At 37.5% G+C, this 23,886-nt stretch overlaps 3 protein-coding genes across 3 annotated transcripts in view; all 3 read left to right on the top strand.

Moving 5' to 3' along the window:
- The window catches only part of ssbp4 (single stranded DNA binding protein 4), a 68,746-nt gene extending 65,519 nt beyond the window's left edge, over positions 1-3,227 (top strand). Inside the window, exon 18 of the mRNA XM_084416786.1 lies at positions 1,922-3,227. Coding sequence (XP_084272912.1) covers positions 1,922-1,951 — 30 coding nt within the window. The 3' untranslated portion in view covers positions 1,952-3,227. The remainder of the gene's footprint in view (positions 1-1,921) is intronic.
- A 2,046-nt stretch (positions 3,228-5,273) lies between these two features.
- On the top strand, positions 5,274-17,553 carry fkbp8 (FKBP prolyl isomerase 8). The gene is made up of 9 exons (XM_084415739.1): positions 5,274-5,367; positions 7,360-7,643; positions 7,833-8,002; positions 8,174-8,262; positions 9,939-10,159; positions 10,242-10,414; positions 10,614-10,691; positions 13,089-13,223; positions 16,565-17,553. The coding sequence occupies exons 2-9, from the start codon at positions 7,373-7,375 to the stop codon at positions 16,649-16,651; spliced, it is 1,224 nt and encodes a 407-aa protein (XP_084271865.1). The 5' UTR covers positions 5,274-5,367; positions 7,360-7,372; the 3' UTR covers positions 16,652-17,553.
- A 1,259-nt stretch (positions 17,554-18,812) lies between these two features.
- The window catches only part of ell (elongation factor RNA polymerase II), a 34,707-nt gene continuing 29,633 nt past the window's right edge, over positions 18,813-23,886 (top strand). The window contains exon 1 of the mRNA XM_084415652.1: positions 18,813-19,004. Coding sequence (XP_084271778.1) covers positions 18,870-19,004 — 135 coding nt within the window. The 5' untranslated portion in view covers positions 18,813-18,869. The remainder of the gene's footprint in view (positions 19,005-23,886) is intronic.

Here is a 23,886-nt window from a genome sequence, read left to right as displayed (position 1 = left end):
ATGCAATACATGCAAGGCGGAACTTGCTTTTCACGGGAGCACAACATGCATGTTAAAACACTTAAAGAGGAAAAACCCGGCACGAGACGAGCCGGTGAGAGGTGAATATTCTCCAGCTGAAGCTAAATAACTAGCAGTAAATCTCTTTTTAGAGAATGCAATACTACTAATAATAGCAATAATATTAACAATAATAATATAATTACAGTAATGTGATGATTCATTTTTGCATAAAATAAAGCTTGATCGAGCTTAGGAGTCGGGGCTGTTTTTATTATTGTAGCTCTATTAGGTAACGTTATTACAGTCTTATCCCTTGCCTGTATTTTGTTACATATTCATGAAGACTTACAAAAGGAGATGTTATGAAGAATATCATGTCAGTTCATTTTTTATACTGTAAATTAAAAGGTGAATGAGAATGTCTCTGTCAGCTCAGCTCAATTGTCATATCAATTTAAAAAAAAAAAAGATTCTTATAATAATTGTTTGCAGTTTAAAGGCCTGTTCACACCGGGACGAATTTCGCGCGCGATATTCGCCGACGTTTAGCGCCTCGTGACTAAACAAAGGGCGCCAATGTGAGTGTGCACACCGGCGCGAAAAACGGCACGCGTAAAAGCGTCATTTTTAAAAAAACGCCTCGGGTTCGTTTTTTTGGTTTGACGCGCCGCGTCAAAAACTATCCGACCAATGAGATTGGCGCTTTTGCTCACGTGTCTGGAGCTTCTGAAGTTAGAGTAAAACACAACTTGGGGGCGCTCAAACACAAACGGTCTTGCCGTGCACACGTACGTAACGGCGAAGAAGATATACACCAAGTAGCGTCTACACTGCCGGGAAGAAATAAGACGAGGAAGATGCAAGGCAAGATGAGTGTAGAGCTGCTGGTCTCGTTGGTGTCGGAACATAAAGAACTATATGACAAACGCGACAGCGACTACAAAAATCTTGATAAAAGAGAATTGTTATGGAGTGGTTTCTGTTTTACATTAAGCGCCATCTAATGTCAGGGAATGAATTTGCATGTTCACTCGGCTCATCGTCAGCGAAAATCGCTTGGGTGTGAACACAAAAAACGCGTTGAAAAACGCTGGCGAATAACGCGCGCCGATATTCGTCCCGGTGTGTAGGGCCCTTAAGTGTGTCTGTAATGCAGCTGATAATTTGTTTTGTTTATTTTTTTTCTATTGAAAGAGAACAGAATATTTAAACAATGCTTAGAGAGCATTTGTGTGTGATTTGAGTTGGACAGAAATCTGAAAACTTAAAGAGAATGACCTGTTTAGTTGCTCGAAGTTCTTTAAACCAACCATTTCAAAAGCTGAAGTGATTTTCTTTTTTTATATTATAGTTAGAATATGTATAATTCCGTGTTTTAACTAATTGCAAAGGCTGAATAATCGTTCCAAACGTACTGATTAGTCGGCGAAATAATCGACGAATAGTCGATTAATCGTTCTAATAATCGTTAGATTATTCGATTATCAAAATAATCGTTTGTTGCAGCCCTAATGTATTCATCTATGCTTGTAATTAGTATATTTGTTCTTATTTTATTACTGACTGTTCGTCTTTAATAATGTTTGAACTTTATTAGTTAGGCTAGTAGTTTTTGATGTAGTATCGAAGTACTTAAAGTGTGCTTTGAGTAATAAATGGAAAGCAAGGTCTCCCCCCCCCCCCCCCCCCATTTTTTTTTTTTGCCGATCCAAAAAAATGATCTGATCCGTGACTCAAATACCATAAAATGAATCAAACCGTGAGCTTTGTGATCCGTTGCACCACTACCCGTTTCACACGTGCATTATAATGTTGTAATAAAACATAATCGGACGATATTTCTGGTTTTCGGTAATGATCTTAACTTCATTGACTCATTGTGTCCCTCCACTTTCCCCTTCCTCTCTTCTCGTTGCAGTATTCACCCAACATGACGATGAGTGTGTGATTCTTCTTTTTTAATTTTTGTTTTTTTTAATTTTAATTTTATTTTTATTTTTTTAACCCCATCCCACTTCCTGTTCTCCTCGTCTCTGCTGCGTTCGGCATGTTGTTGTTTTTTTGTTTTGATTTTATTCGCTCGATCTTCAACTCCCCACAACTCCCTCAAACACTCTGGGTTGGCGCCCTTCAGCCGGTCGGTGTGGCCACGGAGCGAAGGACGCCCAGTGCAAAGCCGAAAGGACGCAGGCCTCGGGTCACAGGAAGAGCCTTCTGACGGGACTCATCCTGCCTGCCGGGCTTCGTATCTGGACCGGGCCCTCGATTGAACCACCGTGTGTGTGTTTGTACATGTGTGTGTGTGTGTGGGACTGTGCCAGGAAGACACTTCATAACTAGCTGCTCATCAGCATTGAAGCTGGTGGCTTTATTTCAGACCAGTTTGATCATTTCTTTCAGCAATGAAACACTGAAACTAGTGGTTGTTTGATTGCTGTGTACATTTTAAAATGGAAAAAGCTAAACTGGTGACGCTAGGGGCAGGAATGGTTTCATATTACTATATTTGTATATTATTGATAATATTATTGTTATAATTTTCATAATTGCTATGATGATGATGTACTCATAATTTTATGGATTTTCCTGTAAAGGGCACATTTGTATCTCAACAACATCAATGACAGAATAAGCACACATTCAAATGCACAATGACACTTCTGTTTACATGATTTTAGGTATTTGTTGGTCTCTTTTGTTTGAATTTTGTGTCTTTGCATATACCTCTTCCTGTGTTCTTCATCCAACTGATGTCATCACTACCGAGATGGACAAGCTGAATTGTGCGTCTATGTCAACAAAGTGGCTGCAATCACTGGTTTAATGCACCCGTCGGCACTGTATTTAAAGATTGGAGTACATTTCAAAGTCTGAAAGGGTGACAGTTTCATATTCACTGCCATTGCAATGTGTTGCTCCATCCTTGGCTTGGTCACAAACGGCCAATGACGAATACATTTTCACCATCCGTTCTTGATGATTTTCCGCCGATACTTCATTGTAATTTTGCCACTACGTGTTTGCCACGTTGTTTTGCAAGTCTTTTTAGAAATATTACCCACGTGTTTGTAAAAGTAGTTGGACGCAGGCTGCTCTTACAAGCACGAGTTTCCTTGTGCTCTATAGTCCCATGTCTGTAAATATAACTTTTTTTTTTTTCTTTTTTTTTTGGGGGGTCATGGACCTTATTGATATTTTCAATACACTTCTTGTCTGTGAAGCTCATGTGTGGTCCCATCTCTTTCTTCAAATGAGGTTCTTCAAATGTAGAGTTCACATACGGGCAACTTGTGGTACAGGATGAGGATTTTGATCATGGCAAAAGAGGGAAAATCACATGAAAAGATGTCTGGGTCACATTTTACCCCTCAATAATGAGGAAAAAAAAACATTTCAATTAAGTGACTCTTTTAGGTCCGTTTTTTTATTTTATTTTTTTATTATGACATTTGGACATGACAATTGAATGCATTTTCCCCATTTTATGTTTATTTTTTATGACTTATAATTCAGCATAAATATAGGAAGTACAACAAATACTATCATGTTCTGTGAATATTTTGCCTTTTTTGGCATAATAAAAAAGGCTTTTATTGCTTTACAGTATATAGTTGGAATGGAATGTGCCTATTATGAAAATCAAATTATAAGAAAATACTGTTAAAACTATTTTTAACATTATTATTTAATATAGTAGTAACCAATAGTTTTGGTTAAAATGTAAATTACTATATTATAAAATATATATTTTTTTGTTATAAATAATTATATATATATATATATATATATATATATATATATATATATATATATATATATATATATATATATATATATTAGCAACGATAATAATTTTATTTATTCTGAATTTGGGGTGAAATATGACTTGGACAGGTTTGGTGAGATTCTCCTTTGTATATAATTGACACTTATTACCATTGAGCTCCAGCCATTTCATGCCTATACAGTTATTTAATAGTGCTTCATCACAGGATATATGAATCAATATTTTGGGACATTCAAAATCACTCGACCTTGCCAGCCCAGTTTAAAATGCCTTTTGTCCAGTATTAAGGATATTTTGGTACATTGGCCATCTGAGAGAACCAGGCTCAGCGTCCTGGTAAATTTTGAAGGGATTTCCATGCTTGTCTTCGGTTTGTCTGGTACGCAGCCCACAACCTTTCTTGACCCTCACCCCTGACCTTTGGTTTACTGTAAATACTGTAAAATGCATTTTGATATCATTGACATGTTTTGATATGTCAGTCACAACCAATGAGTACAGCTGAAAATAAGTTATAAAGAATCTGTTTGTGTTTTTGTATTTTAAAGAGATGCTTTTGCTGTAAAAAACAAACAAAAAAAACTGCAGGTCGATGCTCACCCCTATTGTAAATCAAGTCTGCAACAGGCTTATGCATTTATTTCTTCGTAAATAACAATCGAAGCTTAAGCTCCTCACACATTTAGTTTGTGTGACGGAAATGGCTTTTGATACTGAACAGAATATCGAGTCGGTTTACATCAAATTATAAGGGTTCTAAGGATGAAATATATAAGTTGCTCAATTGTTGGCCATCTCTGCACTTCTGTTGTGATGTATAATATTGTAACATTAGAAAGACGTTTGAGAAGAAAATGTGTATTTTGAAGCAGGGAGGGAATGACAGAAATTTCTCCTGTAATTTTACATTGTCCTTTCTTGCGACATGGCAGTATTCAATATGAAGCAGTCTGTCCCTTTGGGTTTGCTTTGTATTTTATAGTAGGGTAGCTCAGATCTTTGTCCTAGGACCTTAGGTGTCTTGTGTAGGTAAATATGTCCTTTGTATGTTTCTTTATATTGTAAAGTTTCTTTAGACTGAGAAAAAAAAGAAAAAAAACACAGAAAATTTGCTTATCAAAAAGAAATGATTGCATCAATAATAAATGTAATTTGATATTTTTATGTGTTTCAGTTTTGTTATTTGAATGAAATAACAAACACCCCCAAAAATATTAAATGATATATACATTTATATAATTGTATGTATATATATATATTATAAAAATGTGAAATTTATATTAATATGAAACAATCAATTTAGGCATTAAAATTATATATGTGTATATGTATATATATATATATATATATATCATTTAATGCTTAAAATGATTGTTATAAAAATTATATATATAAATTATATAGAGAGTTAGTTTTTATTTAATATAAAAGTCCCCTGCAGTCTTCGCAGCGACCTTGACTACATGACTTTTATTTTGTACTTGTCAGGATTGACCGTTGACCTTTACCCGGAAGTTGCACAGATTGATCTTGTTTTGTTGTCAAAGTTGTTGCTGCGCAGCTCCAAGCAGATTGCGGTAAGTATGCTCATCTCTTTTCATGTTCACCACACTTTCAAAACATATCACTGCACATAAACCTTTAATCGAAAGTTGTGTCTTCTCGCTGTACGTAACGCAGTGAGTTGTGGCGCTTGCAGAGCGCGAGCTCGTTATCAAAGTTGCTGGAATGTTCTGGAAAAGCTGTAATTTCTGCAAATAATTGCTGCTTTAAAAAAAAAAAATTTAGGAATGCATGTTCTCCCACTCATAATTAAACACAAAACCTCTAAGACCTTATTAAATAAACGTTTATTGCTGTCTTAAATTGCAGGAATAAATTTCATTCTAACTACAACAGGACAAACACACTTATAAGATGCACATTAAATTATAATTTGTATATATACAACATTTATTCACAATAATTCATTCTACAACAATTACGATTTCTTCAAAAATGACTATGTTAATACCGTGTTGTTGTTGTTTTGCTCGTGTACCATAGTATGACGAGTAACTTAACGTTACTTGAAGTATCATATAAATAACATGGATTGCCAATGAGGTAATTATTTGTTAGTACCATAGATCCACCACAGTATTTTTTATAAGGGTGTAATTAGCGTATTCACACTTCTAAATTGCACATTAATATATACGGTAATTTAATTTCAACAAATGTTTGTTGGATTATATTATTAGTATTCCATGATAAGTAACGTTAGGGTTTCTTTTCCAAAAAGTACCATGGTAATACCTTTTTTTTTTTTTCATGTGGCGAGTATTTGGAGTATCGCATTAATACAATGAATGAAATGTAAATACTCTAATCATTCCACAGTGTTTTTTTATAAGGGTTCATTTAGCCTATTATGTAATTTTTTACATTTTATTTGTAAATGTTTTAAAAGTGATTTGTATTCTATATGATCATTTATTCTTTATTTTTATTTTTTTTATTTTTTTTTTATTGCAAGTTAAAACATTGTAGCTTATACAAGGTAAAAGATCAATGTCATATATACACATACAGAAGAGAGAGGAACATACATAGCACCCAAAAAAAAAGGAGAAAAAGAAAAGAAAAGAAAACAACTAAATATAAATATCAATATAGTGAAGTATGCAGGTACATTGGTAAGTTTAAGCAATGAGATATTTTAGTGATATAGATAGAGGCAATTTTAAGAGATCATAATAATTGTGACAGAGTTTGTAGTAAAAGTAGTATTCATACTACTATTAATAATAATAATAATTAGAACAAAAATAATAATAGTAGTAGCAATAGTAGTGGTAGGCCTAGTAGTGTAAATGTTTTAAAAGTGATTTGTATTCTATATGATCATTTATTCATTTGAAAGGACAAATAATGAATTAGTCTTTTGGTTTCTGGAGTTACTTTGATTGAATTGGAAGTGGTATAAACAATATTTGTTCCCAAAAATTCAATCTAGGGATGCAGTTTCTTCGACGATATCTTGCCGAATGCTTTTGGGAGTTGAATGCCAAAGGGAGTATGATAAACACTTTACACAATCATTTTTTTTTTATGTTAAAAAGCAATAAATAAGCTTATATAATATAATGCACAAGTAGAAATGCTTGTGAAATTGGTAGATAAAGCTCAACCGCTGTTGGTTTATTATTTACAGAGATTGTTGGCGGCGAATGTGTTTGCTGATTTTTCTAGATTTTCACTGTATGTTTAAGGTCACGGGTTGACCTTTTCTCTGAAGATTTTCAATAAAAAAAGAAAAAACGTTGAGCTTATCCTAGAAACGCATGTAAAGTAGTGCATAAAGGTGTGTACTGTGTGTGCTAAACAATAGGTGGGAGGAAACATATTTAACTGTGAAACACAAAAGGAGATGTTTAGTTGTGGACATTCAAAAGTAAATTGAAACGACGTCTTTTTTTGGAGCTTGATTGTTTTGGTCACCATTCACTTTCATTATATGGAAAAGAGCAGCTTGGATATTCTGCCAAACATCTACATTAAGGAATCTTGTTATTTTTCTCCTGCAGAACGTGAGTCCAGATGGCCGACGGTGAGGTTGTGAATGGCTCGGCTGATGACCAGGAGGTGGCGCCGTCGGGTAAGAAATCTGGACGTGCCTCGCTGCTCGATAGTGGTGAAGACTTTGAAATGTTGGAAGATGTGGAAGAGGACGTGGATGACGACCTCCCACCTTTAGAAGACGCAGGTGGAGGAAAGAAGAAAAACAATCCGACTAAAGACGCTACAAAAGCAGACGCATGTGCCGATCAAACCCCTTCTGCAGAACCGGAAGAGTGGCTGGATGTTTTAGGTACGTTTACGTACGTACAGCAATACCGTAATTCATTAATTAATGGAGATGAACACCGTAATGGGCAAATATCCAGACCGATGGTGTAGTTAAGCACATTTTTCACAGCATGTTCATGTCTAGATGGTGGAGTGAAGTATGATGGTGATTTTTAGCTGGGTTTAAAACATTTTCTGTTTAAACGCACAGGAAATGGGCAGCTTAAAAAGAAAGTTCTGGAACCGGGAGCTGGTCCAGACAGCAGACCCCAGAGAGGCCAAAATGTCACAATTCATCTTAAAACCAGTCTTGCTGATGGAACTGTGGTAGAAGAGCTGCCAAACTTATCTTTCACTCTTGGTGATGGGGATGTCCTCCAGGTATTATTGTATTATATTATATTATATTATATATAAATTTTTTAGAATATTGTCTATTTTTTCTTTTCTTCTAAATATTACCTATATTATAAATGTTCATATATGTATAGGCCCCTCAGTTATGATGAATAAAATGATTTATACGTATGTTGTTGTTCCTGTTTTAATTAGGGTCTGGATCTCACTGTACAGCTGATGGAAATGGGCGAAAAGGCTTTGATTGAAGCGGGTGCTAAATACACGTATGGTGCCCTTGGCAGGTTAGAGTCTATATATATATATTATTTTTTGAAATTTGATATAAAATTGTAATGTTTAATATTTGTATAATAAAAGAAATACTTTTAAATGCAGCCTTCGTGAGCATAACAGACTTTTCAGAAACGGTAACAGTTTATATATACAGTTGCGATCAAAATTATTCACCCCCTGGAGACTGTAACAATTTACAAATGTAAGCTTTTCTAAAGAAAAAAATTGCATATAATAATTGAATGGCAAATTAAAAGTGATAATGTCAATATATAATGTAATGCTTTTGATTTGTAGGATTGTTTGTAATACAGCTATGTCATAATTATTCAACGCTGCTGGTTTTAAGTCACTTATTTGTATGGTATGGTACAAAATTGTGTAAAAACTCAATTAAGCCTTTGGAAACTCTATAACAAAACTGAATTAGCTTGTGCTGTTACACATACATGCATTTAGCCCATGCATGTGATAAAGTTGAGTATGACCAAAATATGGCCAAGTCTGAAGAGCTCTCACAAAAGCTATAGAACAAATTGTTTTGTCTATGGCTACAAGATTTCCAAAACACTAAAAGTTCCTAGAGACACAGCTGGCAGACTTATTCTTAAGTTTACAATTTGTTGTACCAGAAAACCTTTGAGGGTGTTGAAGAAAAATCACAATATCATTAAGGGGAATAAAATGTTTGATCAGAGCAAATGAGAAAAACCCTCAATTTACTGCCAAAGACTTGCAAGATGAGCTGATGAAAATGCAGAGTAGAAGAAGAACACTAGACAAGCATGACCTTCATGTTGGGACATCTTGCCGAATGCCACTCTTGACCAAGAAGAACATAAAAGGCCGACTTGAATATGCTAAAATGCATTTGGATAGACCCGTGGAGTTCTGGAAGGTGTGACCAAACTGGAACTTTTTGGACCCGTATGTCTGGTGCAAAAAAAAGCCAAAACTTATGAGCAGAAGAACTCATGGTCAAACATGGAAGCGGTCCAGTCTTGTTATGGGTGCGCTTTGGTGTTGCAGGAAGTGGAAATCTTGACTGTATGAAGGACATCTTGAATTCTTTGAAGTATCAAGCCATTTTGGCTAAGATGGTGATGCCTTCGGTGCAGAGACTGAAGCTTGACGATCAATGGACTTTCCTGCAGGACAGCCATCCCAAAGTATACATCCAAATCTACTTAAGCTTGGCCTGTGCTGTCTTCAGATTTAAATCTGATTGACAACATTTGGTGGAATTTGAGGAAAGCAGTGGTAACGTGAAAACCAAAGATTACCAGTGAACTGGAAGCTTTTCCAAGCGAGGAATGGGCCGCGATTGCAGTAGAGAGGTGACAGAAGCTTCTAAGCACTTACAGGCAGCGTTTATTGGAGGTTCTAAAGAATAAAAGGTTCTGCACAAAACGGGGGGTTGAATCATTTTGAACATGAACGTTTAGAGCCAATTCGATTTTTTTTTTTCATTTCTCGTCAACTTAACGTTCTCAGAATCACTCAAATGTGTATTAATAATCTTTCTATCATAGTTTACTGATGCCTTTGTTTTCATAAAAGTTTGTTCTTGGCAGTAAAATGTCTTGCAGGTCAAGGGGGTTGAATAATTTTGATTGCAACTGTATGTGACATCGCAGAAATATCTTTCACGTTGAACACCCTCTGCGTTCCTCTGTTCTGTCAGCTCTACTCCTCCTGTGCCTCCTGATGCCGATCTCATCCTGGAGGTGCAGCTGTTGTCGGCAGATGACGCCCCAGACCTGGAGCTCATGCCGCCCTCGGAGAGAATCAGTTTGGCCAACAGAAAGCGAGAGCGAGGAAACGTCCACTACCAGCGCGCCGACTACGCCTTTGCCGTCAACTCATATGGAATCGCGCTACAGATAACTGAAGCCAGTTTCAGAGGTGATACTGCTTCATTCGTGATTCATTTAGTTTATTTCTAAATACATCTGCAACACGTCTGCAATCATTTGGTATCTTTTAGTGGATATCGGTCAACAAGAAGAGGAAGAACTTTTGGACATGAAGGTGAGATGTCTCAACAATATGGCCGCTGCTCAACTCAAGCTAGACCACTATGAAGCCGCACTGCGCTCCTGCGTCTCCGTCCTGGCGCACCAGCCAGACAATGTCAAAGCCCTGTTCCGCAAAGGCAAGGTTGGTTTCCTGGGTTCAGATGCGTATCATTTTCACTTACTCTCATTAAATAGTAATGCACCCCTGGTTTTGGACACAGCGAAAGCGAGTTGTTCGGTCATTTGGTTCCATTCAGGTTTCTGGCCACGGCAGGGGGGGGGGGGGGACAGCTTGAGATGTGTTGAGATTAAAAAGTGCTGACATGTGTTTGTGTCTGCAGGTACTGGCTCTGCAGGGCAAGTTTGCTGAAGCCATTAAAACACTGAAAGGGGCCTTGAAGTTGGAGCCAAGTAACAAGGTAACACAAGGGACAATTTAACAGAACCGATTTCAGTAAACTGATATCGCAGCTGATAATAGATTTATTTTATATTTAATATTTTATTTAATATTATTTATGTTTATTTATATATTTTATTTAATATTATTTGTTTGTTTATATATATTTTATTTAATATTATTTGTTTATTTATATATTTTATTTAATAGTATTTGTTTGTTTATATATTTTTTATTTTTATATCTTATTTTTATTTTATTTAGTTTGATTTATTTTATATTTTATTTTAAATCTTATCTTATTCGTTGAAATATTCAGAGAAATATTATATTTTATTGTATTTTTATATTACATCTTATTTTATTTGTATCTTTTTTGTCTCTGTTTTATTTTATCTAACTTTTTTCCTTTTTTTTGTACATATCATAAATTGTGCTATTGAAAATTGGTATCTGTTGAAAACTACAATTTTATTTTACTACAATTTTTTTATTTCCTTTTATTTTTTATTAAATATATTCTGGTAAATTGTGTTTTATTGAAAATTGGAATCTGTTGAGAACTACCGGTACTTATACCCTGGTAATCCAGAGTTCTTGCGAGAGCACAAGTTGAATTTGCTCAGCGAGTTACTCTGGTGTCCAGTAATGATGCTCATTAAATATGCCCCTCGATCTGAGCTGCACCAATCACATCGGGTTATCTGATACAGGCGGGCCAGAGGCGAGCTAAACAGATGACGACAGCGCTGCGACGTTGAAGTCATTAGTAAACATTGCAAGATGGCTATGGATGAACACCATTTGTTTGAAACGGCAATGAAAGATTTTGACTTTTTCTCTAAAAGAGGAACAGAAGATGGCGCTCGAATCGTTCCTTTGCAAGAAGGGCGTTTTTGCTGTTTTGTCAACCGGATATGGCAAGAGTCTAATCTACCAGTTAGCTCCGCTGGTAGCCAAGCAATAACTTGTTGTGATTGGTCGTAGTGTTATCCAATTGCGTGCAGTGAGATTTTCAAATGCATGCTTGGTGCCGCCCCTCGAGCTGGCCGATTTTCATTAGTCGACGCCAGACCATTAATCTTTTAGATTTAGGTCTGGATTTCCAGGCTACGGTACTTGTGTAACAGGTCCAGAAACGTGCGTTTCTCATTATAACCTGCAGATGGAACCACAGACCCCCAAAAATAGCCTGTCTGCACACAGTACAAAGTGTTCAAAAACTCCTAGGATCGCATTTCTTTCCGTGTCTATAAATAACCGGGTCCCTCTGCACACTTGCCATATCTAAAGCAGCGTTGGCCTGCTCTGCTTACACAGGCGGACGGATGAGGTTCCCTGTGTCCCACCATCTGACAGCTCCTGACTGCCACGGCTTTCTGCTGTATGACCAGCCTGCCACTGCCAAGCCACCTACGTCTGCACATTTACACCCCTCTCTTCTCATGTGACTGGCCTTTACAGAGGCTCCAGTACAGAATTCCTTAATCCACTCTGATCCCAACTCGTCAGTTCGTCTTTACCCTTCTTGTTTTAGTCATTAGCCAGTAATTCAACTTTAGCGCTAATTAAACTAAATGGCAGGTTGTCATGGTATATTTTGACTTTGACTCCTGGAAGTCTACATTTTAGGTGCCATTCACAGTCCTTGCTAATTAACAATAATGACAATCTGTGTAATTAGCAATAATTGTTTACCGTCATGTTTTGAGCTGTAATTTTGATGTTTGTAGGTTACTGCTTTGATTTAGCAGTGTTCTTTTATCATAATGCCAATTTTTCGTTTGCAAATGAATCATTCTTTAAAACAAATTGATAAACCAGTCATTAATATGATCGATTCAGATTCACTTGAAGACTTTACACAACTTGAAAGAATCAATTTGTAAATGAATCACCTTACATTTGTAGTGATGACTCTAAATTATTTGGTAAACTAATAGTCTATAAACTGAATATAACTACTGTTTTTCAAAATTGCATTCGCATACAGTATATTGCCTGCACTGTCATTGGCTTAAACCAGAGTAGATCTAAACCTCTTCACTCAGCCATGGAGTGAATGAAGGTCAGAGGTCTTGATTCTGAGGTCATATAAGAGAAAACTGATGATGGAAATGTGTGTGACCCATCCATATAAAGGCACGTGTCTTCAGTACAAGATGTTTTCGCTTCTGCTTTTGTCTTCTGTGGCATTGCAGCTGATTTTTGAAAGCATGTGAATGCGGTTTTAATCTTGAATTGGTTTATTCGTGAACTTTTGTGTAGGCTTTTACTCAATCTCCAACAGCATTGTCATGTTTAATCATTTGCGTACCGCCCAAATGTGTTGGTGTGCTGCAGTGAGCAAGTTTCATCAGCCTGGCAATTACCCCTCACACACACATATTCATTCTCTCTGCCCTTTCCTCGGCAGACCATCCACGCTGAGCTGTCGAAGCTTGTGAAGAAACACTCTGAGGAGAAAGGAGCCGAACAGGCCATGTATAAAAAGATGCTGGGTAACCCGTCAAACGCCAGTGTGCAGAAACACCGTGCCAAGTCCTCATGGGTGAGAGCATGAACTTGCCCCTATTTAAACTATCTAACACTATGCACTGTTTGTTTATTTTGTTATGAGGTGGCATATCTATGTTTACTCTCAACAGGAAGTGGGGTTTGCAAATGACAAAGTGCAAGTTTATGCCTTAACCTGTTAAAGGGATAGTTTATAAAAAAAAACATTTTAAAAAATCGGTCATTATTTTATCACCCTCATGTTGTTCCAAACTTGTACATCGGTATTCTTAAAGGGGTGGTTGAATATGCTTTCACTTTTCTAACTTTAGTTAGTGTGTAATGTTGCTGTTTGAGCATAAACAACATCTGCAAAGTTATGATGCTCAAAGTCTTAAAAAATCACTTTTAAGGACTACAACAAACGGCCTGTAGGGACTACACGACATTTCTCCCGGGTTAGTGACATCATGAACCCTAAAATTTACATAAACCCCGATTTATAGATTATCAAGACAGAATATGCTAATTAATGACTAGAAGATAACTACACATAAGCAACATTAATTCATCAACTAACCATTCAGAAACATTGTCTACATGTTGTCACTTCTTCTTGAGTCTCTCCATCTTTCTGACTTCGGTCTGAACATAAAAGGCTAAACGTTTTTGAAATTTTCAGTGCATGTCTGTGTGAGGTAAAAGGACACAAGCTGTTGAAGCTCCACCCCCTGTGCGGGAGCAGCAGCTCATTTGCATTTAAAGAGACAGACAGAAAAAAGGTGCGTTTTTGCTCACCCCCAAAAAGTGACTACTTTTAACATGCTATATAAAAATATCTGTGGGGTATTTTGAGCTAAAACTTCACAATACACACTCTGGGGACATCAGAGACTTATTTTATTCAAAAAGCACATTATACCACCCCTTTAACATTGAGCATGGAAGGGAAATTTTATAAACTTAACGCTGAGAATGGATCATTGAGTTTGTGAGTGAGTCTAACCAGATCAGTCAGATTTATGAATTAATATACCAGCCCCTAAAGGGACATGTTAATGCAAATAAATGAGATGGGAGAAAAAAATTATGTTTAAATGCTTTTGCGTTTGCTCACAAAACTTTTGTGTTCTCGCAAAAGTATTGCATTTCCCCAAGAGCTTTGCATTCTCTTGCAAAAATGTTGCGTTCCCCGGATAAACTTCGCATTTTCTTGCAAAAGTGTTGCGTTCCCCAGAGAAATGTTGCGTTCAATAGCAAAACTATGGCGTTATTTAGAGAAACTTTGCGTTCTCTCGCAAAAGTGTTGCGTTCCCCAGAGAAACGTTGCGTTCTCTTGCAAAAGTGTTGCGTTCCCCAGAGAAACGTTGCGTTCTCTTGCAAAAGTGTTGCGTTCCCCAGAGAAACGTTGCGTTCTCTCGCAAAAGTGTTGCGTTCCCCAGAGAAACGTTGCGTTGTCTCGCAAAAGTGTTGCGTTCCCCAGAGAAACGTTGCGTTCTCTCGCAAAAGTGTTGCGTTCCCCAGAGAAACGTTGCGTTGTCTCGCAAAAGTGTTGCGTTCCCCAGAGAAACGTTGCGTTCTCTCGCAAAAGTGTTGCGTTCCCCAGAGAAACGTTGCGTTGTCTCGCAAAAGTGTTGCGTTCCCCAGAGAAACGTTGCGTTGTCTCGCAAAAGTGTTGCGTTCCCCAGAGAAACGTTGCGTTGTCTCGCAAAAGTGTTGCGTTCCCCAGAGAAACGTTGCGTTCTCTTGCAAAAGTGTTGCGTTCCCCAGAGAAATGAAGTTCTCTCGCGAAAGTGTTGCGTTCCCCAGAGAAATGAAGTTCTCTCGCAGAAGTGTTGCGTTCCCCAGAGAAACGTTGCGTTCTCTTGCAAAAGTGTTGCGTTCCCCAGAGAAACGTTGCGTTCTCTCGCAAAAGTGTTGCGTTCCCCAGAAAAACGTTGCGTTCTCTCGCAAAAGTGTTGCGTTCCCCAGAGAAATGTTGCGTTGTCTCGCAAAAGTGTTACGTTCCCCAGAGAAACGTTGCGTTCTCTCGCAAAAGTGTTGCGTTCCCCCGAGAAACGTTGCGTTCTCTCGCAAAAGTGTTGCGTTCCCCAGAGAAACGTTGCGTTGTCTCGCAAAAGTGTTGCGTTCCCCAGAGAAACGTTGCGTTCTCTCGCAAAAGTGTTGCGTTCCCCAGAGAAACGTTGCGTTGTCTCGCAAAAGTGTTGCGTTCCCCAGAGAAACGTTGCGTTGTCTCGCAAAAGTGTTGTGTTCCCCAGAGAAACGTTGCGTTGTCTCGCAAAAGTGTTGCGTTCCCCAGAGAAACGTTGCGTTCTCTCGCAAAAGTGTTGCGTTCCCCCGAGAAACGTTGCGTTGTCTCGCAAAAGTGTTGTGTTCCCCAGAGAAACGTTGCATTGTCTCACAAAAGTGTTGCGTTCCCCAGAGAAATGAAGTTCTCTCGCAAAAGTGTTGCATTCCCCCGAGAAACTTTGCGTTCTCTCGCAAAAGTGTTGCATTCCCCCGAGAAATGAAGTTCTCTCGCAAAAGTGTTGCGTTCCCCAGAGAAATGAAGTTCTCTCGCAAAAGTGTTGCGTTCCCCAGAGAAATGAAGTTCTCTCGCGAAAGTGTTGCATTCCCCAGAGAAATGAAGTTCTCTCGCAAAAGTGTTGCGTTCTCTAGAGAAATGAAGTTCTCTCGCGAAAGTGTTGCGTTCCCCAGAGAAATGAAGTTCTCTCGCAAAAGTGTTGCGTTCCCCAGAGAAACGTTGCGTTGTCTCGCAAAAGTGTTGCGTTCCCCAGAGAAACGTTGCGTTGTCTCGCAAAAGTGTTGCGTTCCCCAGAGAAACGTTGCGTTGTCTCGCAAAGGTGTTACGTTCCCCAGAGAAACGTTGCGTTCTCTCGCAAAAGTGTTGCGTTCCCCCGAGAAACGTTGCGTTCTCTCGCAAAAGTGTTGCGTTCCCCAGAGAAATGAAGTTCTCTCCCAAAAGCTTTGAAATCGGTTTCCCTCCAATCTTATTATTTCCATTACAGTTTAGCAGGGGAATGTAAAAGATTTGCGAGAGAATGAAAAATAATTAAAATATACATTTTCTCCCATCTAATTTTTTTTCCTTTCACCATGTCCTATTAGGGGCTCCGTACAAATAATTCATTTGAGGCGTTTATTTTCAGTTATCTTGCTCCAAATCGGCCTGAACGTTTTATTGACGAATCGAACTAATCAGATTCTCCAGTTTACCTCAATGACTCAAACCTCACTGGAGCAGAAAATGAATAAGCGAATAAAATATTCAATTTTGATTTGTTCATCACACAAAGCTTTCAAATAAACAGGTTTAAAACCACAGGGTGAGTAAATAATGACCACTTTTATTTTGTAATAAATATTTCTTTTAATCAAGTATTTATCTTTTTACAGAGTCTCAGCTGGAAGTGGCTTTTTGGGGCTACAGCCGTCGCGATTGGAGGTGTAGCTTTGTCGGTTGTCATCGCAGCTAGAAATTAACCGAAATTTACTGTGACATGATGGATGACGTGGTGCTCAAGACTTTGAGCATGCCAAGCCCTCAAAACACCTTACTGACCTTTTATAAAATATAAGTGAAAGTGAACTGGTTGTAAGTTCTGTTGCCCTCCATCATGCTTTAGAGGTTTTAAATGGTGTTCACTTTTTACTTTCAATGCATGAAAGATCAGCTGGGAAGAAATAGATGTGAGAAATATTATATTATTCCTATATATGTACAGAAAGGATCCTAGTTATAATGAAGAAATGTATTGATGTACAGAATGATGCTCTTCAGGTTGTTGGACACAGTTGTGTTTTGCTTTAGAACTCCGACTACAAAAAAACATTTGTGAAGTTCCGTAATCTTATTTTGGTGAACTGAAACTTGCTTGTGAACAGTCTTGAACATTCAAGAATATGATTGTATGCCTTTTCTTTTGCAGTATCTACAGGTATCTTTAGCTTCTGATGCAAAAGAAAGACAACACTATTTTAAAAGTCCTTACACTGATGTGGTACGTTTTCACACTTTCTTCCCATTTATAGTCTCCAAAATATCCGGTGTTAAAGACGTAAAATGTCTGATTCTCAATAATATTTCCATATTTTCGTGACCAAACACTGCAAGGAAGGTCATACGGACTTTTTAGGTTGATATTTTTCAGCTTCTACAAGAATTCTGTGCATTTAATTTGAATTATTTATTTAGGATGAACAGATGTGTGTTGTCATAATTTTTTTCATTGATCCTTATGTTGATTGTCTCAGTTCCCCATTCCATTTTTTTGTAGTATTGATCACTTCCAGCATTCCCCTTAAAGTTGTTTTGTAAATCCTAAAATATACTTTTGCACTCTCTGTTCATATGGTTGAAAATAAAGTGATTTCTTGAAAATGTTTCTATGAATTCTAGATTTGCATCTACTGAAAATATTTTTGGTTGAAAGGTAACAAAAGGGAACTGTTAACATCATAATAACAGTACAGTGGTTCTTTGCACGCGCTGTATTATTAACTACTATAATACACATTTATGACGTATGGATTCGATGTGAACGTTAATGAACATTCTATTTAACACGTGCGTTCTGATGAAATGAAGAATGTATTTGAAGTGCATAACATCCTCATCCCTTTCGTTGTAGTCTTGTGGGGCATTCCCTATTCATGGGGGATTTTTTTCCAGACATTGACGTTATTCTGACGCAATTCTGAGTGTGAAGCGTTCGATCCAAAACCTTCCCCCACCCCCAACCAAGAGTTTTCCAGTGTACAAAAAACACTGCCAAACATGGTCAAATCAAAATTGCTAAACATATACGTTTGTCTTATTGTTGATATATATTCGTAAAATAAGGACAAAATAGTGCTTCAAAGCTCTTTCTAATGACGCCATTCATCTGTCATTTCTAGCGATGTCCAGTGCATGAAAGAATTGTTCGTTCGAATCGGATCTTTTCAGTGAAACATTAATTGGACTGAATCGGTCTAAGTGGATCTTGAGTCAATAATTCTTACACAAATCCACTCACTCAAAGTACTATAATGGCAAAAAAAAGTAAAAAGTTACTTTATTCGCCAACTATGCTAAACTTATGTTTATGGCTTGATTGTCTGTTTTATTAATGTGCATAACAGCGACTTTTCAACTAAAAAAATCAATCAATTTAAGTGTTGAGTAGCCAATTATGTAAATAAGATTTAGGATCTAAACAAGATCTAAAAAAAATCTTAATCCCAGCAAAAATCTGAATCGAGACATTATAAACGCCCTTAATAATAAAACACAATTGTTATTAACAGCAGTATGTTCCTGTGGCTTTTATAGCTTTTTTAATTTATTAAACCGTACAAAATATCAAAGCATTAAGGCAATACAGATAGACATGGAAACAACAAAACAAAGAAGACGAAAAGATACACAGATACAAATGTGTTGCGTTTTAGAGCTTGTAATATATCAGTAATCGCATTAAAAAAACAGCAGAACCGTTTTCGAATCGGTTCTTTGAAAAGATCTGCTCGAAAGAACCGAATCGCGGAAATGAGCCAGACTTCCCATCACTGGCCATCCCTCTTATGATTACCCCGAAGCCACGCCCCCTCCCGCCTGTACGTAATTCACGCCTCATGAATAATCATACCCTTCCCTCACTCGAGCTGCTTGTTGCGTTCACGGCAGAGGCGCGTGAGCGTGGTGGGAAATGCGAGCAAGATGGCGGCGTTGAAGGAGGAGCAGTGCTACGGACTGTCCTGTGGAAGAGTGAGCAATGGCAGCAACATCTCCGTCTATCACGTCAAGCTGACTGACAGCGCGCTGCGAGCGTTTGAAGACTACCAGAGCAACAAGGTAAGACGCGCGTCGACCGCAACGCGAGGCTGGATAAACATTGCTAACAGGCTAACAGTGAGCAGCAGGCGACAGTTATTTCCCTGCCTGACAGCAAATCACCCTCTCAGCTGAACAAATTCCCCTTAAAGCGACCAGGAACTTTGGTGTAGCAAACCAATCCCTGTCATTTGCTGTCGTTGCCTTCCTTATTAAACTAAGCACTTCATACACTAACGAAACCATTTATTAAACCCACAGCAGGTAATTAAAAAAAAATATATATATATATAACTTGTTATGTGTTGGTCTGGTGGCGGACAGTCTAGTTTGGTTTAAAGCAACTGGGTTCACAGGTTCTTGGAGAACCTGGAAATGCCTGAGAATTGTAGGATTGCGATTTACAGGTCTGGGAAAGTCATGGAAATTCCAATAATGAATAGACATTTTTTTTTTTCCTAGTTATGTTGGCTCTCAACTAGGGGCCCAGCAAGGGACCACAAGATTACTTAATTGCTAAGTTAAAGATCATGAAAAAGGAATCCAAAAGGTTGAGAACCACTGATTTAAACTTTTATTTTATTTGGCCCTTTTTAATAATTTCAATAATGAAATCTCAAATGTAACTTAATATGAAATGTACTTATTTGTTTTTCCAGACTGATCTATATATATATATATATATATATATATATATATCTTCATATTTTATTTCGGTTCATTAGTCAATTTTCTAATAAAATAGACATTTGTCACAGTGGAATTAAACCCATTAATTCCCATTCATTTTTTTTTTTATAATTTGATTTGTTTCTTTGTTCAAGCCAACAAGCTTATCTACTCGACAACAACAAAAAGATAAAGTAATGCAAGGCAGTCAGGGTTTAACTGAACGTATGACGTTGCATTGATAACATTTGTTTGTTGAATATAAGAGTGCTTAATGTAAGCTGTAGAAGTTTGGATAAGATATGAAAGATGGTGCTTTCAGCCAATGAGCCCGAACCAATTGTTTCTATTTTAAACCAGCCCTGCTTCTAATTTGTATTCAGCAGTTTTAAGTGTAATCTGAACCCACCAGTTTTAGTTGGACGCTGGTTTCCACATTGCAAAGCAGTGAATCTGTGTCTTTTGAGATTGTGAGTTGTTAATGCCATTGGAATCTATCATGAATGAGTGTAAACATGGCTGCCACATCTTCAAGAAGCCCAGTTGAGTGTCCGCTGATCTGAAAAGCAAATATTGTATTGTATATTGTATGGCACCTTTTGGATGAAAGGATCGTGAACACTTGCAGATACAACAGGTTGGTCAGGTGGATGATATTCGTTAATAACATGCATTGATTTGTCCTCGCTGTTTCATATCTAAGGAAGACCCTCGTGTTGCGCGGTTCATGTTTGGTAGAATAAAGCAAATGCAACTCGATCCAAAATTCAACAAAGGCCAAGACTCTCCGTATTCAGACTAGAGTGGAAGTTGAGTCACACTTCTGATGATGTAAGAAAAAAAGGGATTGTAGGAATAAAATTACAACTTTCGGCCTACACCCAAGCCGTTTGTAGCAGTTGGATAAAATGGTGAATGTCAGCTTATCTAAGTCTGGTTTAAGTGTTCTCTTATGCAGTGATTAATATGGCGTATTCTTTAGATGCGATATGTGAAACTCAAGTCGACTGGCTACATGTGACACTGTGAGGGAGGCTGAAGCTTTGCTGGAGTATTTTTAGCTTTCAAGCAGAGTGCATAAATGCTACTTGTAAGTTTAGAGTAGGATAGTCTTCGTTTGGTATATTTGCATTATGTACTTTTGCTTTTATTGCTCGGGGCATTTTGGTTGCTCATGAGAAATTTGTCTAGATGGTCGTTTTATTTTTTCTGATTTGTTTTTTGCCGTTTTATTTTATAGCTATAACACATTTAAATGTGTTCGACTCAAACTGTCCTCTGAAGAGCTTGTTGATTTTGAAATGTTGCAACATTTTTAAAAGTAGTTTAATGCATCTGTTAAATCCTTCGTCTCGTGGTTTGAAACATGTTGGCTACTTAGGTGACAGGTGTTGTGTAACGTGCACATACTTTGACGTTGTATTTAAGTACTTACTGGATTTCACAAACTATGAATCCTATCTGCTAATTGACAGCATAACCTTTTCCAAATGGACTGTTATGAATAATATATTAAAAAAAATTAAGGTTATGTGAACCTCTAAATGTGTAACCTTAAATAATTTATAATTCAAGTTATTGTTCTGTTGTTTACTATGGAAGCTTATTTCCGCCAATGAATAATAAATAAATAATAATAATTGTGACTTTTTATCTCACAATTCTGACTTTTTTTCTCACAGTTGCGATATATCAAGTCAGAATTGTGACTTTTTTTTTTTTCTCACGATTGCGAGATATGAAGTCAGAATTGTGAGAAATAAAGTCGCAATTCTGAGAAATAAAGTCGCAATTGCGAGATATAAAGTCAGAATTGCACAATATAAAGTCGCAATTGCGTGTTATAAAGTCATAATTGTGAGATATAAACTATTCCGAGGTAAAAAAAAAAAAAGTCCGTCTTTTTTTTCCTTAGAATTTGACTTTATATCTCACAATTGTGAGAAAATCTGTCAGAATTGCGAGATATAGGCTTAAACTCGCAATTGCGTGTTATAAAGTCAGAATTGCGCGATAGTCGCAATTGCGAGGAAAAAAAGTCAGAATTCTGACTTTATAACACGCAATTGCGACTTTATTTCACGCAATTCTGACTTTATATCTCGCAATAAAGTCAGAGTTGCGAGATAAAAAGTCGTAATTATCTTTTAAAATGTTTTATTTTGTGGCGGAAACAAGCTTCCATAGTTTACAGCATATACAAATTGTGTAGGCCTATACGTAACTTTTTGTGTGTGTGTGTGTGTGTGTGTGTGTGTGTGTGTGTGTGTGTGTGTATACACACACACACACACACACACGTACGTGTAGGCCTATGTATCATTAATGCGTAGTTTTGAGGTGTGTGTGTAGCTCATGCGAAAAACACATGCAGCAGACAAGCATGAAACGAGTGTACGTAGCTGCGTATTCTACTCGATCACTGATAGACCGATCAGTGTATAACAAAGTACCGCAAGCAATACACGCAAACAAAACCTAATGTTTTCAAGCCATGCAATGGATTAGGTGGGCTAGCCGTTCATTTTGAAACATAATTAACAGGTTCCAAAAAAAACAACTCCAAACAAGTGATTTTACTGAACATAAGAACTACTTGTGTAAACGAGTGATGAGTGATGATCTTCCAGCTCTGTTTCAGCTGTGCGCTCCTATTCTATGGCTCGAGGTAAATCAAGACTGACGGTGGCACTTTTTCATAAACATACTTGGTATAGTTTGGACTTTAACTAAAACAAATTTGCTTGTATTCTGCTAGACCTTTTCAGTGAAATATGACTCTGTTATGTACTGTGATTTTACAGATCACATTTTCATGTAAAGCAGTTATTTCACGCTATGACAATAGAGCACATCTAACATGTCAAATTTAAAAGCACTTGTTACGTGATGGTCATATTCCCTATAATTACTGTAAAGCCAAGCTTCTAAGCTTTAAAGGGGTCATCGGATGCCCATTTTCCACAAGTTGGTGTGATTCTTTAGGGTCCTCATGTAAAGTTTGTAGCATACATTGGTTAAAATTCCTCAATGGTTGTGTAAAACGGCTCCCTTTTTACCTCCTCAAAAACAGCGACTCGTTTCGGTGCATGTCTCTTTAAATGATAATGAGCAACTGCTCACCCCACCCCTCTCTTCCATGGGGGGTGTCACACAAGACGCATTAGGTGCTGCCTTGGCAACCTGCCTTGGTGAACAGTATACAAATGTCTGAGGGCGGATATATGCTAATACGGGACAGTCCATCAGTGGTCGTGGGCGAAGCCGCTGTCTTTGTCACAAAATCTAAAAGGTTTGATTATTGAGCTTGTTTAGACTTTTTGAGGATTAAAAAAGGAGTGAATGGATTTTTTTTTTCATTGTATGGTGGTTGTCCACACACTGCAAAGACACATTTATATGCAAACACCATATAAAAGTGAATTTTGCATCCGATGACCCCTTTAAAATTGTGGCAAGTGGTTAAGTACCCTGATAACTTAGTAGCACCCCCGCTTTGGATTCAGAGGTTACGGTTAACGATTAATTGATAGTTAATTTAAACAATTGTTTATGGGAATTTATAGGAATCTATTTGTGTGTATATAGATTATTATTTTATTCAGACATTTACATGCATATTTAATATCAGTGCATCTTTAGTGAAAATCATCATTTTGACCTCTTAAGCCCAGGACACACCAAGCCGGCGTCAAAGAACTAGTGGCGATGAAAGCTGACTGTTGTCGCCTCTCATCAGCTGCGTCTCGTTCAAAAAGCTGCGCTTGAACACACCAAAGGGACTGGAGGTGATTGTCACCTAGAACGTGCATGCTGTGCCGCTGTCTTTGTCATATAAATATCAGCTGGTATCAATAATCTGTTTTTGTCATTTTTAATATCAATCATGCTGATTACTCTTCATTCCAGTTGGGTTATTGTATTATGAAAATTGTCTGCATTCGAATTTATTTTCGTGCACTGACTCGTTCACTTAAGCTGAACAGCCAGTCAGAGTTCTCTCACCGACGGCCTAACGCAGATTCAGCAACAATGGCGTCTGACAAGAGTCGTAAAAAAATAAGCCAACCAATGCTCAAAAACGGCATTGCCCGACGGCCAACCTTTGGCTTGGTGTGTCCCGGCATTTAGAAAAGTAATAGCTCATGTGTCCTCATTAAGTTACATGATTTGAGGTCTCGTTCATGTCTAGCACAAAGTTTGTAGTTTTGTTTTTGGGGTGTACTAGAATTGA

The sequence above is a fragment of the Rutilus rutilus genome (assembly GCF_951802725.1).
Source record: "Rutilus rutilus genome assembly, chromosome: 8".
Lineage (NCBI taxonomy): Eukaryota > Metazoa > Chordata > Actinopteri > Cypriniformes > Leuciscidae > Rutilus > Rutilus rutilus.
The sequence above is the reverse complement of the archived record's forward strand: the minus strand, read 5'-3'. Positions and strand labels throughout refer to the sequence as shown.